The sequence below is a fragment of the Sceloporus occidentalis genome, unplaced genomic scaffold (genome assembly GCF_023333645.1).
Source record: "Sceloporus occidentalis isolate IW3139 unplaced genomic scaffold, rSceOcc1.0.p SCAF_3, whole genome shotgun sequence".
NCBI lineage: Eukaryota > Metazoa > Chordata > Lepidosauria > Squamata > Phrynosomatidae > Sceloporus > Sceloporus occidentalis.
The window spans coordinates 171912795-171927989 of NW_028316983.1; the positions used below are offsets into that span (position 1 = coordinate 171912795).

General features: G+C 40.0%; 1 protein-coding gene across 4 annotated transcripts in view; it reads right to left on the reverse strand.

The window, feature by feature from the left end:
* The window catches only part of NFATC1 (nuclear factor of activated T cells 1), a 155240-nt gene that overhangs the window by 29078 nt on the left and 110967 nt on the right, over positions 1-15195 (reverse strand). For 3 of the 4 annotated variants that reach the window (XM_089516901.1, XM_089516900.1, XM_089516899.1), the window contains one exon: positions 6676-7356. In XM_089516901.1, the coding sequence (XP_089373027.1) occupies positions 6676-7356 (681 nt within the window). The remainder of the gene's footprint in view (positions 1-6675; positions 7357-15195) is intronic. The other variant, XM_089516902.1, reaches the window with a different exon arrangement.

The window sequence follows — 15195 nt, forward strand, 5'->3', positions numbered from 1 at the left end:
ATGTAGACATTAAGGTCCATTAAAGGTTTGACCCTAATGAATTATTTGAGCTCTTTATTTCCACATATCTCTACCCATCTTGTCTAACTGTCGTCCTCAACGTCAGTGACCCAGAGTAGTATGCACACTTTCAATCATCATTATAAATGAGGGGTCTTCAACTTGGGCACACAGCCAGCTTTACTAAAACTTTCCATGAGGAAGGCCTTTTGTTTTCCTCCAGAGCTGCTAGACTAGGTCGAAAGAGAGGAAGGGTGGTGGGTGGGTGTATTGGTGGTGGAGGCTCAAAAGCCAATCCAACATGTCGACACATTGGGTTTGCAGAGTATCTGCATGTTGTTCTAATGTTCTAATGACATCTGGACTACTGGAAATCACTGAGCATACTCAGAAGTTTTAAAAAGGCATAATTGTGGCAGCAGCAGACTAAACTTAATGCCTGGAGAGCCAATCCCTTTAATCACAAAGCTGAGGTGCATGAAAAAGGATACATTTCAACGCAAGAATAATTCTGTCTGGTATAGTTCCTGTTCAAATAAACTATATGACCAAATCATGTGCATTTCAAATTTATATATAAATTTAAAACACACACACACACACACACACACATATACTCCCCTTGAACATATGGTGCAGAGGCAAGAGAATTTAATATATGCCATATAGGAGAAATATGGACATGTCAGACATCTAGCAGTTCAACAGTGTAAGCAATTCATGGGAAGGACATTAGCAATAGCTCATATTACCTCCATAAGTCCCAGCTTTTACTGCAAAAAGTTATTTTTAAGAGACACCTTTAAAATGGCTGGTTAGGCTACAGCTTTCAATAACACTTTGCCTGTGGTTTTGCCTTTTTTACATACTTACATGAGAGTTTAATACTCCCAACTTACCTTTTATTTTTTTAAGAAAGCAGTTGAAATGTATGCATTCATGGGCAAAGTGCTATAAAACTCACAGCTGTGCACAGACAATTACAAGGGGCAAAACCCCAACTGGCACTGACAAGAAGCTGATGAGGTGCTTTGGATAGATGCTGTCAGTTACAGATCAAAAACCCAGCCATTTCTTTGTTCATGGTATATACCCTTTCATAAGACATATTAAAAAACTATATAATGCTGTCAAGCTAAGCCCTTATTAAGATGAAAAGGGACAACCAAAATGAATAGCACAAAGAGAGAAAACATTTTAGTTCCTGTATTCCATTTTCCAAAATTATTTCAAGTAACTTAGGATAGATTTTCAAGAACAAGAGAGGCACTCAGTCTGGACAGAAAGATGATGGAATTAGGTAAATGCAGGTGCAATCCACACCTTCAAAGCAGTACTGTAGAAATGAATGGAGCTGCTCCAGAGTTATGGGCTGAGAGGTAATTTTGGCCTTGCATTACAAAAAGCTATGACCTCAGATATACAGTTAATCTCACTGAAATGGAATGACGTTTTTACTGAAGTCTTTTAAACAACACATAGGCCCCATACAGACAGGCCAAAATAAAGCTGCTTGGGGTCACTTTAGAGGTATGCTGTTTAAATGATGCATGCGTCCTAAGAGTCTGGAAGCCACACCAAAGCCATGATCTAGTCTAAGGCCTGGAATGCAGCTTTGGAGCAGCTTCTGGACTCTTAGGACGCATGCATCATTTAAACAGCATACCTCTAAAGTGACCCGAAGCAGCTTTATTTTGGCTTGTCTGTATGGGGCCATAGTTAGGTATACTTAAACCAATTCAAATCAATTGGGATTAAGCATCCCTCTGCTGGAATGGGGCTACAGTCTGGATGTAACCTCATGGAGGAAAGTAATTATCAGCAGAACAGTTCTAGAGCACTGTTTTCTTCAAAAACAAAAAAGAGAATAGCATATATTCTCCCCCTGTCATTTTTTAGGGTTTCCTTTAAAAATAAGAAAAGAATAAACGTAGATGGAATAAATGGTTTTCAAATTCTTATTGAGATTTAGTACACTCTGATTAGTTTCAGTTTAATGGCAATTTGTGGCCTTTATCCAATGGTGACAGTGTGTTCTAGTGGTTATGCATTTCAGAATCAGTACAAGGGTGGCATCCAAAACAGATTCCGTTGTGCAAGGGGTTACATGAGGCAGTTGCTGCGTTTGTTGCTTCAAGGACAGTGAAACCATTCTTGGTTTTACTGCCTTTCCTCCCAGAGCCGATTCACACTGAACAGGACTCTGCCCTTGCCAAATCTCTGAAGGGACAAGGTCAAGCAACAGAAGAGCTCCAGGTCCAGGTTGAAGGTGCAGGAGGAGCATTAGTAAAACAGAACAGTGGATTTATTATTGCCACAACAGCAGATCAACTGGCCACCCCTGCGGTTACACAAGAAATTGTGCAAGAGGTACACTATCTCTTATGCAGTTGTATGGACAACTCCTTGCAAAACTGTGTGTAATCCAACATGAATGTGTTAGCAAGGTTTTCACTTCAGTAGCATTATGCTGATTCCTGGCCTCTGTCTGAAAGTATGTATGACATTTTCTTTTCAGCATCATTAGTACCTATTAAACATCAATGGCAACAACAGTATCATCATTGATATAAACCACCTACCAGAGGCCATTTCCCACTACCCAATTATAGCACTGTTATTTCACTTTAACTTTAATTATACTTGAATCCTATGGAATCCTGGGGTTTCCAGTTTAAGGAGGGATACTTACATATATCATCCAGAGAGATCTGGACCTCTCAAAACTACAGACTCCCAGGAGTCCACAGACTGCAACCACAACAGTTAAAGTGGAATCATAGTGATATAACTGTATCACAGGAAACTCTTAATAGTTCTTAGTTTTTTGTGGGTTTTTCAGGCTATGTGGCTGTGTTCTGGAAGAATTTATTCCTGATGTTTCACCTGGATCTGTGGCTGGCATCTTTAGAGGATGGAGATGAAGATACCAGCCCCAGATGCAGGTGCAATGTCAATAATAAATTCTTCAAGAATATGGTCACATAGCCTGAAAAACCCAGAAAAAAGTATGGATGCTGGCCGTGAAAGCCTTCAACAAGTTAGATTCTTTTTAATACATAGGACTAGCTTCAACTAAGAAATACTGAGAAATGGGAAGCAGTGATAACGTGCCAGGGTATAAAGCTGTTTGTGCCACATGGCATGTCCTACATTCCACCTAAGCTAGTCTGCTGCTCTCATGAAATGAGAAATTCTGTCCTATCATAATTCCACTACCCATCTGGCTGATACAAGGAATGGGGGAAAGGCATTATCTTGTCCTCTGTGTGAGGCAGTAAAATATCCTGCGACAGCTTTATTCATGGCCCCATTCCCACTGGCTTATAACGCGGATCAAGACTCAAATTATGGGGGCATCGTTCCCATTTGAGCGCGCATTCGATCCTCATTGTGATAATTTCGTTCCCATTGGAATTCGGATCTGATCCCCATGAATTGATTTTTCCTGGAAAAACCCAAATCAATGGTGGATAAATCAGATTAATTTGACTGTACTTTTTTGGAGGTTTTTCTTGCACCTCCCGAGTCAGATTCGGGACAAATGAATGGGAATGACAAGGGTGTCTGATTCGGGAACTTGGAGATGGGAGGAGCAGCGCTCAAGGGCTGGCCTGGGGTGTCACCTGCTTGTTCTCTTTAAGGCATTACTGGCGCCATTTCCCTCTCATTTGCGTAGCCTTTCCCCCGGTGGAGTGGGAAGCAAGGTAAGGTGATCACATGTGTAGACAAACTTTTTTTTTAAATTAAGCTTTCGATTGCCTAGACGCTCTGTCGGGTGTCCAAACAGAGCAAATTGCTACATTGACCTCTAAATGTGGTAAACACATTACGCCCCCCCCCCCCCCGGCAACCTCCTCCCTGCTCCACATTCATAGATAGATGTGTGTGGAGAGCCATTGAACACCATTTTAAACTATTTTTTCCTTTTTTTTACATGCCTGCTTGATCACACACACACACACACACCCCAGACAGCCCAGGGAGCAATAGGGGAGGCAAAGGGACTTGGGGGAATAGAGGCTCCATTTTCCCTTTCCCAGAGGGGAAAAGCACCTAAGAGCTTGATTGCTGTGACGTCAAGCACCTAGACGCTTGACTGACAGCTGCTTTAAAAAAGAGAGATTCCGGAAGGGCAATGGGAATGGGGAGCAAAAAAGTCTGCTTCAAATTACAACCAAGAAAATTTCAATGGGAACGAGAACATGGGTAAAAAAAAAACCCCGTGTCCATTTGCACCCTTTCGTAATGGGAACGATGGACCAGATTCGAATACGACTTAGGGGAAAAATCCAAGTCAGAATCGCAGCAATTTAAGGCACTTTTTTGCCCAGTGGGAATGGGGCCCATAAAATCTGCCTTGCTTATCTTGGGGGTGAGGGAGAATTCTTGTTGAGAGTTGTAATTTAGGCTTGCCATAGCCACAGCCATAACATGGCTTCCAGACAGCTATGACTGTATGAAAGGACAGTCCAGATCCCATGTAAAGGGGAGATTTTTCTGTATCTCATTCAAGTCTTAAGACACATATTTAGACATGCAAAGGCTATTGGCCAAAAGCAATAAAATTTGACTGACTAACATATTTAGAGATTGTTCCATTGGTTTCAAAGAACTTACTTAATGTTAGCTTCTCAAACAGTATTTGCAATTGAAGGATGCTGCATCCCTTAATTAAGAATAAAAGTTCAGTCTGCAGAAACTAATGTTTGACTGCTGGCAAACCAAATGTCAGGACACTTAAAGCTTTTAGAAGTGGAATGGCCAAAATGACCTTTGCCTTAAAGGGCTGTCATTTTTTGTTGTTGTTTTTGTAAAACATTATTTGTTATCAGCATAGCCAAAGAAACACTGACTAATATCTGCCCTGTGTAGAAATGTTGGCTCATCAGTTACTTTCCAGGAGTCTCTTCCTGTTGGATCTGACAGTGTTCCCTTGTCACTTACATAGATAACATTTGTTGATAACCTCCACTAACTCTTTTGATGTTTTAATGGAAGGAAATAACTTCATAGTTGAATGTCTCTGTGGTGTAGGAATCAAAATATACAGAAGGAACATTAATAAGATTAATAACTGAAGTGACCTCTCTCTGATACAGGGATGACCAATACCACCTTTCAAAAAAAAAAAAAAAAGATGTTAAGAGTTTTGGTACATGCCCTCTTTTGTTCAGACAAGAGAATAAAAAGAGGATGTTTTGGCAGTATCCCAAAATCCTCCAGCTTCAGGAGCAAGTGAAGAAGTCCACATTCTATTGAAAAAAGCCCTACAAACTAGGATTCATTTTAGAAATAGTTCAGAAACAGATATAGGGGTGAATTAGACAGCGCAAAAGGTCCTTGCTGGGACCGCAGCAGCCACATTTGCCCGGCCCTGATCTGGGCCACTACTGTGGTCCTGTGGTCCTGACTGGGTGCCAAAAAGGAATGGTATTTTACCATTCCTCTTTGGTTCTTCCAGGCTTGTGGCCACATTCCAGGTGTGTGTCATGTGAATGTCTGAAAGTTAGAATAAATTGCCTTTTACAACTTGTTTCCCTAAAAGTCAAATCATATGTGTACTTTCACTGAAACAGTTTGAAAACAAGAGCTGTTCAGAAGTCTTTCTTTGGCCCGGTACACATGGGCCAAAGGCGGCGTGGCACCGCCGATACTAGGGTTCAGCAGCACACAACAACCCCAGGCTCCCGAACCCTAGTACATACAGACGCCTGCATCATGGCGGCTTCCCATCCATATGAGGGCTGCCATGATGCCTCTGCCACTGTACAATGACCAGACATCGGTAGCTGGAAGTGGTGTCATGGCAGTGCCCCTTCCTGCTTCCGGCGTCACAAAAAAGAAGCCGCTCTAGGCATCTCTTTTTTAGCAGGGCAAAGATGGATAGCACAGAGCTGTCCATCTGTACTGCCCCTTTGTTAGGTATTATACTGTGTTATATAACAGTGTACATTCTTATAGAATATAACAGTGTCCATTAACTGCAAAAGGCAAAAGTTTGTAAGAGCTATCAGGGCTGTAAGCACCATATCATAATTCAGTGATGTAAAAAATTCCAGATTTCACTCTTTATTGAACTAAACAAATAAATCTTAGGAAGTTTGACAAGCTCACTTTAGCATGCTAACTATCCAGTAGTGAATGGAATATATATATATATATATATGGTCCCTATTCTTCTCTCTCTCTGACAGGGTCTTGAGCTGGGTGTGTTTGGGTGGGTGGAGCAAGAGCCTGAACTTCAGAGGCCAAATTGTGAAACATTATAGCGAGATTTTTTACTTTGGCCTTTCTTTACTAAAGGAAAGCAGTCTTGCCCTTTAACTCATTAGCAGACATCTATGTATATATTCAGTTACAACAAATGATGGGCACAGGGTCAATTCCAAATCAATGCCATTCTACAAGCCACTGGCATAGGCAGAAGCCAAGACCATTTGGTTAAGAATACTGCAGTGTAGCTACTGGACATGCAAATACTTCATTTATATTATACCATTTAGCTATTGCTGATGACAATAAAGAAATCGGTCTCACACAGAGGTCACCCAAGCAGAATTCTGCACCATTCCACAAGGTTAATTGGCAGGTTTTGCCATCAGAATGCTTAAGGAGGTTAAAAATGGCACATCAAATGGCTGAACACAACCTCTACATCTGCAGAAAACTTACCATCATCCAAGTATAACTGGTCCAATTCCTCAGGTTCTCGCTTGATCGTTACAGGAATAGGGGCCAAATTATGATTATTGTCCTCATGCAACTCGGGCAACGACATTGGCTGATTTGCTGGAGATTCAATTCTTTGTACGTTCGGCAGTTGCTGCTGACCCATTATGGATGAATGAGTTGGACTGCAGGACTGCAAATAGGTTGACTCTTGGGTTACAGATGGAACTGGAGAAGAGGGACTGTTGGGATAGAGTGTTTGTTGGTAACCAAGGGAACAGCTACTGCTCAGATGTTGACTCACCTGCGGCTGCAGCATGATGTGAGATGACTGATCTGGAGAACTTGGGTGCACAACTATAGACCTTGGCACTTCCTGTATGGTGGGGACACCTCCAACGGTCTGCTGAAGTCCTAGATGGTTGTGGCCTGGGTTGGTGATGCACTTGTAAGCAGGAGAGGAAAGATCATGCAGCTTAGGACTTGAGCTGGGAGACGATGACATCACAGTGTTTCTCTGCTGACAGGAAGTGAAGCCAGCCACAAGGCACGAGCCAGGATCAGGAGGCATCATGATCTGCTGGCTGTAATATGGTTTGGAAAGAGGGCTTAATCCTTGGTTCCTTGGTCCACAGGTTTGAGCAGGCTCATAGTCGTCAGTGGGTTCTGTTTTTATAATTGGAACTGTTGAAAGAAAGAAAAAAGTGCTTTGAATAAACATGGAGTTGCACACTGGTATGATCAAGTTGGCTTGTGGCTAGGATACCCTTTGCAAAAACAAACAACGTCTTGAATAAGACTCTGTGTGTCCTTTGCCTGGTTCTGCCACACCATAAAAAATATGAATGAGTCATCCGCACAAGAAAGTCACAGCTGGTTCTAATATTGAAAAAGACTATTTTCTTTGGACTCTCCTCTCGCTCTAATGTGCTATAAAAACCTATTTGCAAATAGCTGCACTGCAGTAGAAGCTCTGGACCCAAGGGCTCTACGGATTTGTAGTAATCAAAGGAATTTTTTTTAACTTGGATGTACTACTGCATGTCTACTGCTACTGATGGTCCACTTGATAGATGTCTGCACAATGGGTAAATTCAAGCATAAGGATTCAGGAAAAGGGCTTTCAGAGTTCAACAAAACAAAACTTCAGGGAGAGCACTGAGTTTATTAAATGATGCCATTGCATCATAAGACCTTTTCTTAAATAACCTAAAATCTAGCATTTCTTCTCTTTTCGTTAAACTACAAGAAGAAACATAGTGGAATGGTGTCGACATTTCATTTCTGTAGCCCACACCAGAGCAAAGAGGAATTTCAGCAAGGAGAATCCAAATCAGGATTTATTTTATTTAGCAAGTTAGAAACAACTATTAAAAACTTTAGAAACATTGGCTATGAACCACTTGTCCTGTAACACAACATCTTCTTCCTCTAGTCTACACCATGTATTTCTTTACAGCAGTAACTGGTAATTAGAATACAGATTCCAGTCTATAAAAAAATGACAGGAAGAAAAAACTGGCTTTATAAGTTAAGGGGAAAGTTTTCAGCATGTGTTGAGCAACAGTAATTCAAATGGAATACAAGCCTTTCAACACTATAGCAAGAAGTGTGCACATTTTCTCAATCATGGCTGTTTCAAATGATGACAAGTAGCAAGTCTAGTCTGTATACAGCATTTATACTCCACGGTGTTACCTATAAACCAGCTAAATGTAAATAATGACATTGGATTAGGTTTTCAGGTACACAGACCACTGTGAACAAACACCGTTAACAGCAATGAGACTTATATCTAAAGAAACATACATAGGACTGCACTCCTCACTGATTATGTATTCCATACGTATGTTCACACACATGTTTTTATTTAAAAATGCAATCCACTGTATTTACCACAATTAACTGCAAGGATATGTTCAATGTTGCTACCTTAGTCAAGAAGAAATATATAACCATATAAATATATAACTTATTTGCTTAAGTTAATTAAATTAAAAGCATGGAACTGATAAGTTAATTTTCCAAATCTTGCTAACATAAACAGATTTCCCAGGGTAAATGGTGACCATGGAAGCTATATTGGAGTAGTCCTCATGTTGCTTGTACATAAGGTCAAGAGAAGCATATTATAGAATTGGCTTTAAAGGATGTCTGATTATTAGCTATGAACTACACCAAAGTGTTGGAAGGGTGTGGATCTCCAGAAGTTGCCAGACTTCAACCAACATCAGCAGAAGTAATGTTGAGGGATGATGGGAGCTGCATTTCACAAGTTGCCAGCACCTAATATAGTCATAGGGAGAAGAGATTACTGCAGCCTTGGCTCAGAATCAGTAATCAGTAATAGTTTTTGGTATACTATATCATACAAGTTGTACATGTGGAACTGTGGAGAAATTAGCACAATTCTAAGTACTCTGATGCATTTAGATGAAATTGTGCACAAGTTGCTAATCAGTCACTTCTTCAGTTAAAGAAAGGTAACATTAAATTCACAGAATAGTTTATTGCTTTCTACAGAAGCATCTTCCATCTAGAAACAGAGTTCCTATTTACATTGCATATCACAGAAATTTTGCCTGCTTGGGAGACACAAAGACAGTTGATGAAGGGGGGGGGGGGATTTAGGCAACACCTGAAAAGAAGAATTGCATTTTCAAAAAGAGGGCAGCAGGAGATACAGATCTGTATATGAATTTTTCATAGGCTGACTTTAACATAATATATAATTAGAAGTGGCTCCTAACTTTTAAACAGGAAAAACAACACATTTTCTCCTGTGTGGAAAAATATAGTCAAGCAACATGTATGTCTACTCATTCTGCTGTTGATAAGGCAATTTTAAGACCCCTGCCCTTCCTCTAGTCCCAACTAGACCTACTTTATGTAAAGTCAATTGAATTAATGGATCTATTCTAGTTCAAACATGCAGCTGAATGTAGGTCCTGCATACTCTACTTAACAGTTAGATATTTTCATTAGATGAGCTTTTTTGCTTTTTAGCTTTGATTTTTAAATCAGAGGTGCATTAGGTAGGGTGACAGGAAGCTTTTGCTTAATAATCCTGGTCAGCTCTGCAATATATTAAAATGCAGTAGGTTTTAATACAGTGTTCTTAGTGCTATTAACAAACAATAATATGTGACACTCCAAACTGATTGTACTCAGACTTAATACACACTAACAACATTGGTCTTAGACTGACACATCTGTCATACTGTCAGCCAATTTAGCAATTAGAACCGTATGCTTGGAGCAATACTAACTATAAATCAGTGGTGTCTTTGGCTCTTATTAAGAGTCTGCATGATGACATCAAACCAAGACTGGCTGGATAAAGACAATGAACCCCTACATGAATTTTATATGGGGGGGGGGGGGGGAGAGTTATTTCAGTTATATACACTTAAATGAAAAGCTCTGGATGGTTAAAATATTAATACATTAAATCTTGATGAAAAATAATGAATCATCTTTACTGCAGGGACCCAAGTATGATATATTTTAAAAAAATATATTTTCCTAAAGCTAGCATGCTCTGCTGTGTTAGTTCTCCTCAGTTTCACTGTTTTATAATTTATCTATTGTGGCTTATGGCTATTAAGATGAGTAACAAATAAGGCACGTATTTCAGGAAGCAAAGCTACAATGCATACAGCTGCCAATCTTCTTATTAATTGAGTGACTGCACTTAGAAGACAGCCACAAGTTCTGTGTCCTGTTTTAAAGACCTAAGTAGATTATTGAAGCAAGACCTTCTATAGACAACAGCTGATTCCATCAACTATGTAACCTGCAATAAACCCAGAGCATATTATTATTATTATTATTATTATTATTATTATTATTTGACAACTGTTCCAGTAGTTCTCTACATTTGCTGGGAGATTTTGGGAGCTGTAATCCAGAGACTCTGAGTAAACCATTTCAGGCAGATCTAAGTGTGATAGCAAATATTTGCCAGTGTAAATAGTATCACTACAATTAGTCACAAGGCTTTATTGGTTTCAAGGTACAGTCATCTGGTCATATCCATGGATTCTGCATCCATGGATTCAACCATCCACAGCTTGAAAATATGCAATAAATGAATGAATGAATGAATGAATGAATGAATGAATAAACAAACAAACAAACAAACAAACAAATAAATACCACCCTTGATTGTGCCATTTTGTACAAGGGACACCATTTTAAAGTGTGCCTGCATCATATGCGGCATATGCTGCAAGCCGCGTGCTGGAAGAAGCAGTGTGCATGCTTGTTAGTAATAATTAATTTAAATTCCAATCATATCAATGGGTCTCATCCAGAAAGAACTAAAACTGGATTCAGCTCTCTGTTCCTCACTTACACAACATACATATGATATAAAATACAACAGTGAAACATGTGGGGCAATAAGTGAAGCCATGTGGATTGCCCTGCTACATTGTATAGATGGTTTTTTTTCTTTTTCAAAAGGCCAACTACTGTCAAAAGTGTAGTCTTATTGTTTCATTTACAAACCTCTTAATAGCCCTAGAAAGGAAAGTCCTAGTTAATAACTTGCAAGTCATCCATTCCTCCATCTGAACCACCTTGGAAAATCAGCACAAAATAGGCACCCTCCACAACTGGAGTGGGCCCTCTGATATTGTTCAACTACAGTTTACATCATCCCTCACAACTGACTACACTGGCTAGGATTCTTGAGAATTGCAGTCCAACAGCAACTGCAGAGCCACTATTTGCCCACCTATCATCTTCCATAAAAAATACTCTGTATCTTTGTGCCTTTTATGACTTTAGTAACACTCAAGGCACCGTCCCTCCTATGCTGTGTAGCAATTTATTTAGTTGACCCATGAAGCTTAAAGACTTTGTTCAACTTAGTGTGAAATTTTAAAACTAAACCATATCAGGAAGCTAGTAGTAAAATGGAAGATGTGTATCACAATAAAGGAAGACATAGCATAGGACACTGAGCCTTGGCTTTGCTATTTCCCCTAGTTAGAGTGACATATTTGGGTTTAGAAAGTGAAGTAATAGTGGGTGGAGAGAGGATGCAAAAGGAAGGAAGGAAGGAAGGAAGGAAGGAAGGAAGGAAGGAAGGCAGGAAGAAAGAAAGAAAGAAAGAAAGAAAGAAAGAAAGAAAGAAAGAAACCACTGTGGCTTTCAAATGCCATCATTAGAAAATTATCACAGCAAATAGTAAAGAGATAATTATAGGCACAGAACAGGAAGTAGAGCCCAAGGCTGACAAAAATGAGCAATGCTCACTGTTTTCAGATGCATGCTTAGCATCACCTCTTTCACACTGTAGTGTATCAGTCATGTAAATCAGAAGGTCACATCTAAAAATTAAAAGGTCAGGCTCGACGGCATAAATGAGATCCAGGGTTGGCACTGTTCACCCACACATACTAAATGGTCTTGAATTTTTTTACACTACAAAGGACATTGATCTATTAAGACATGAAAATATGATGAATGTGGCTTCCTGGGCTGGATATACCCCATCAAGGTTCAAGTTAGCTATCACTTTAGGCTGGTTATCACATTAAAATTGAAAAACATGGCAATCTGCAGGAAATTAGATTATTTGTATTGCAAAACACTTAATCTGAACCAGGCTTGAGGTATTATTCAGCCGAATCCAGTATGAATTGCACACCAGTGAAGGCTAAGAACATTTTGTAAGATATGGAGCAATTCTTCTAGCATTTGAACTAGTAAGAGAATGAAGTCACTAAAATCTCTGCTCAGCCATGAACTCAGGGTTTTTTTTTAAAGTAAGTCAGTGTAACTTAACTTCAGATCTTACCCCAAGCTCACTTTACTACAACAATTTACACAACCTACTGTAGAGGGAAAATGTAGGGTGGGAACAAGGTGGAAAGATTACCACCACCTGTGGGACCAGGCCAGCAGGATGGAAGACGTCAAGGGGACAGGGCTGCCTCAAGCCCTTCCTTCTCTTTCCCAATTAGAAGGATACATAGGGCAGGTTGGAGATGGCAGGATTTTGTTCTGTGCCATTTGCCTTCCCTAGGGCTTTCCCATTTGCTTGTGGCATCTGCAGGTATCATCTCTAGGGAGTGCTGTTTCAGAAAAAGGGGCCAGGCTTCCTCCAGACTCCCACAGACTTGAGGTCCTCCTTCCCTGCTGTCTTCCTATATAAACAGCACAATACAAGATACCAGGCAACTTTCTCCAGGCATTCAGGATCTTATTAATTTGTGTGTCCCCCAACTCCACTGTGGCTATCTTCATATGGAAAGTGACAGTCTGAAGAAGAGAGCCTTTTCTTACTGTACAGTCTGCCCATGCAGATATTTGAGGGTTTAAGATCATGTGAAGAGTCCCCATTCATGTTGGAGGCTTTCCGTTTCTCACTTTTTCATTTTCCATATGGAGAAAGTGACAACAAAGGAGGACAGTGCTAAATTTTCCTCACTTGCTCAGGTTAATCCTCCCTGAACACACAAATAAGACTATTATTTCATTCTAAACATATAAATAGGCCTGCCCCTCTACACACTCTCAGCACTGTGTACAGCTGTGATCATACAGAGAAAGGTAAATATGAACAAGGAAGATCAGATTCTTTCCCAGGCTGCCTGCCCAAGGATGGCTGATGCTACTTAGATACAAGGGGGGAAAGGACCACAAGATCCATTTTTAAGTACTTTGTGGACTGCAGCCCAGTTGCAACTTTCATATTGGCAGCTTTCTCTTTTGTTGATAGGCTTGCCTGCTTTGGCTAACTTAGGTTTTTTTTCCCTCCAGTAGGCAAATTTATTTTTTCAACAGATTTTTTTTTTAAAATAAAACTTCCCTTGTCTTGAGTCAGTTGTCTTGTTTTCTGTTATGAATGTTTTATAACATGAAATCATCATGGAGGTGGCGCAGGTAGGAAATTAGTGACTGGTGTAACACTGGCACAAGATCAGAATCTCAAATGGAAGAAATAGACCTCCACCACTTAATAAAAAGGGACACTGCCAGAAGAGATTACAAGCAATTGAGCTGAAAAAAGAAAAAGGTATTGTTATCTGGAAAAAATATATATTTGGCAGCATGCTAGTTGTCACTCATACCACTGGCATAGGTTTTAAAAGAGAATGAGCGGTTTCACTTGGCTTTAAAGTTAAATTTTAAAGCAGATGTTAGTTACTGGAGGTACTACAAAATTAGGAACCAAATTAGATGCACATTGGTGAAGTCCTAAGAGTGAATGATCTAAGATTACTTCTTTATTATTCACATTCTCATTATTTACACAGTAGTTTAATCTCATCAAGATGATGGGTAGCAAATGGCTGTTTGCTGGTCCCTCACACAATAATGGTAACATCATGGATTAAGAATTTTGAGTAGTAGGGGAGCCCACTATTCCCTGTTGTTCATCCCTTCATTCATCTCTAGGAACCAGGTACTGACTTTACAAGGTTCACTTTGTGGGAATAACAGTAGAATGACATTGAAAGAGAGGCCTTTACTGTTAGTTGGGGAAAAAATCACTGCACAATCAGACTTAAAAAATATAGAGTCATCAAACCAATTAGTTCAACATTCACCAAACACATTTATCTTTTTTTTACCACACAGTCCTTTCTCAGACCAGTAGGTTTCTACCTTTGTTCTTCTATATGTTTTGTACCCCTAGAATCCCTGACAATTGATTATGCTGGCTGGGTCCTCTGGGATTTCAGTTCCAAAAACACCCGAATAATTAAAGGTCACAGACTACCAATTTAAACCACAGTTACCATTAGGAAGCAACCAACAGACAGACACAGAGACTGAGACCTGACACTATATCCCAGTTGATTTATACTATGGCAACACCACGAGCTACAGGGCTACAGGGTAAAATGGCATATATTTTATGGGCAGATGGTGTAGAAAGACCCCTCTTCCATTTTCCCCAATCCCTCTTCCAGGTATCTAGAATAAAAGGAAGATGTTGTACTAGGAAAAAACAACAACTAACTAACAGCCCACTATTGAAGCATAAATGAGATCTCTGAATCACATACATTTAACTATGGGTCCCCCCTCCTCTTGGCATAGTGTTTATTAGTCAGACTGCTTATTGTTGTTGTTAATCTGATGGAAAAATTTTGCTGTGCAGTGGAGACTTGCCCTAGAGTACCAATGGCCTATGGCTGAGTTGGGGTATGAGCCCTACAAGCTGATGGCTCACCATGCCAGGAAATCCACACTAGCTCTCAGCATGGTTTAAATAGGTTGTTAGGAATTTGCTGCCTACATCAGCTAAAGTTAAACCCCTTTCCTTTGTGATTTACAACTTTCACAGAAATACACACATACCAAAAAGTAGTTGGGTGCAGTTCAACAATCACAAACACACCCCACAGTTAGCAGGGCACTGCTGCTTATGATTAAGGTTGCTATTTTTGTATTCTCTTTTCGTTGAGTATATTTTGGCTATAACCCTCAAGCCACTTCCCCTGGAGCAGCCACGATGACTTGTGTGGGAATATCATTCTCTCAGAAATCAGGGGCAGGGGC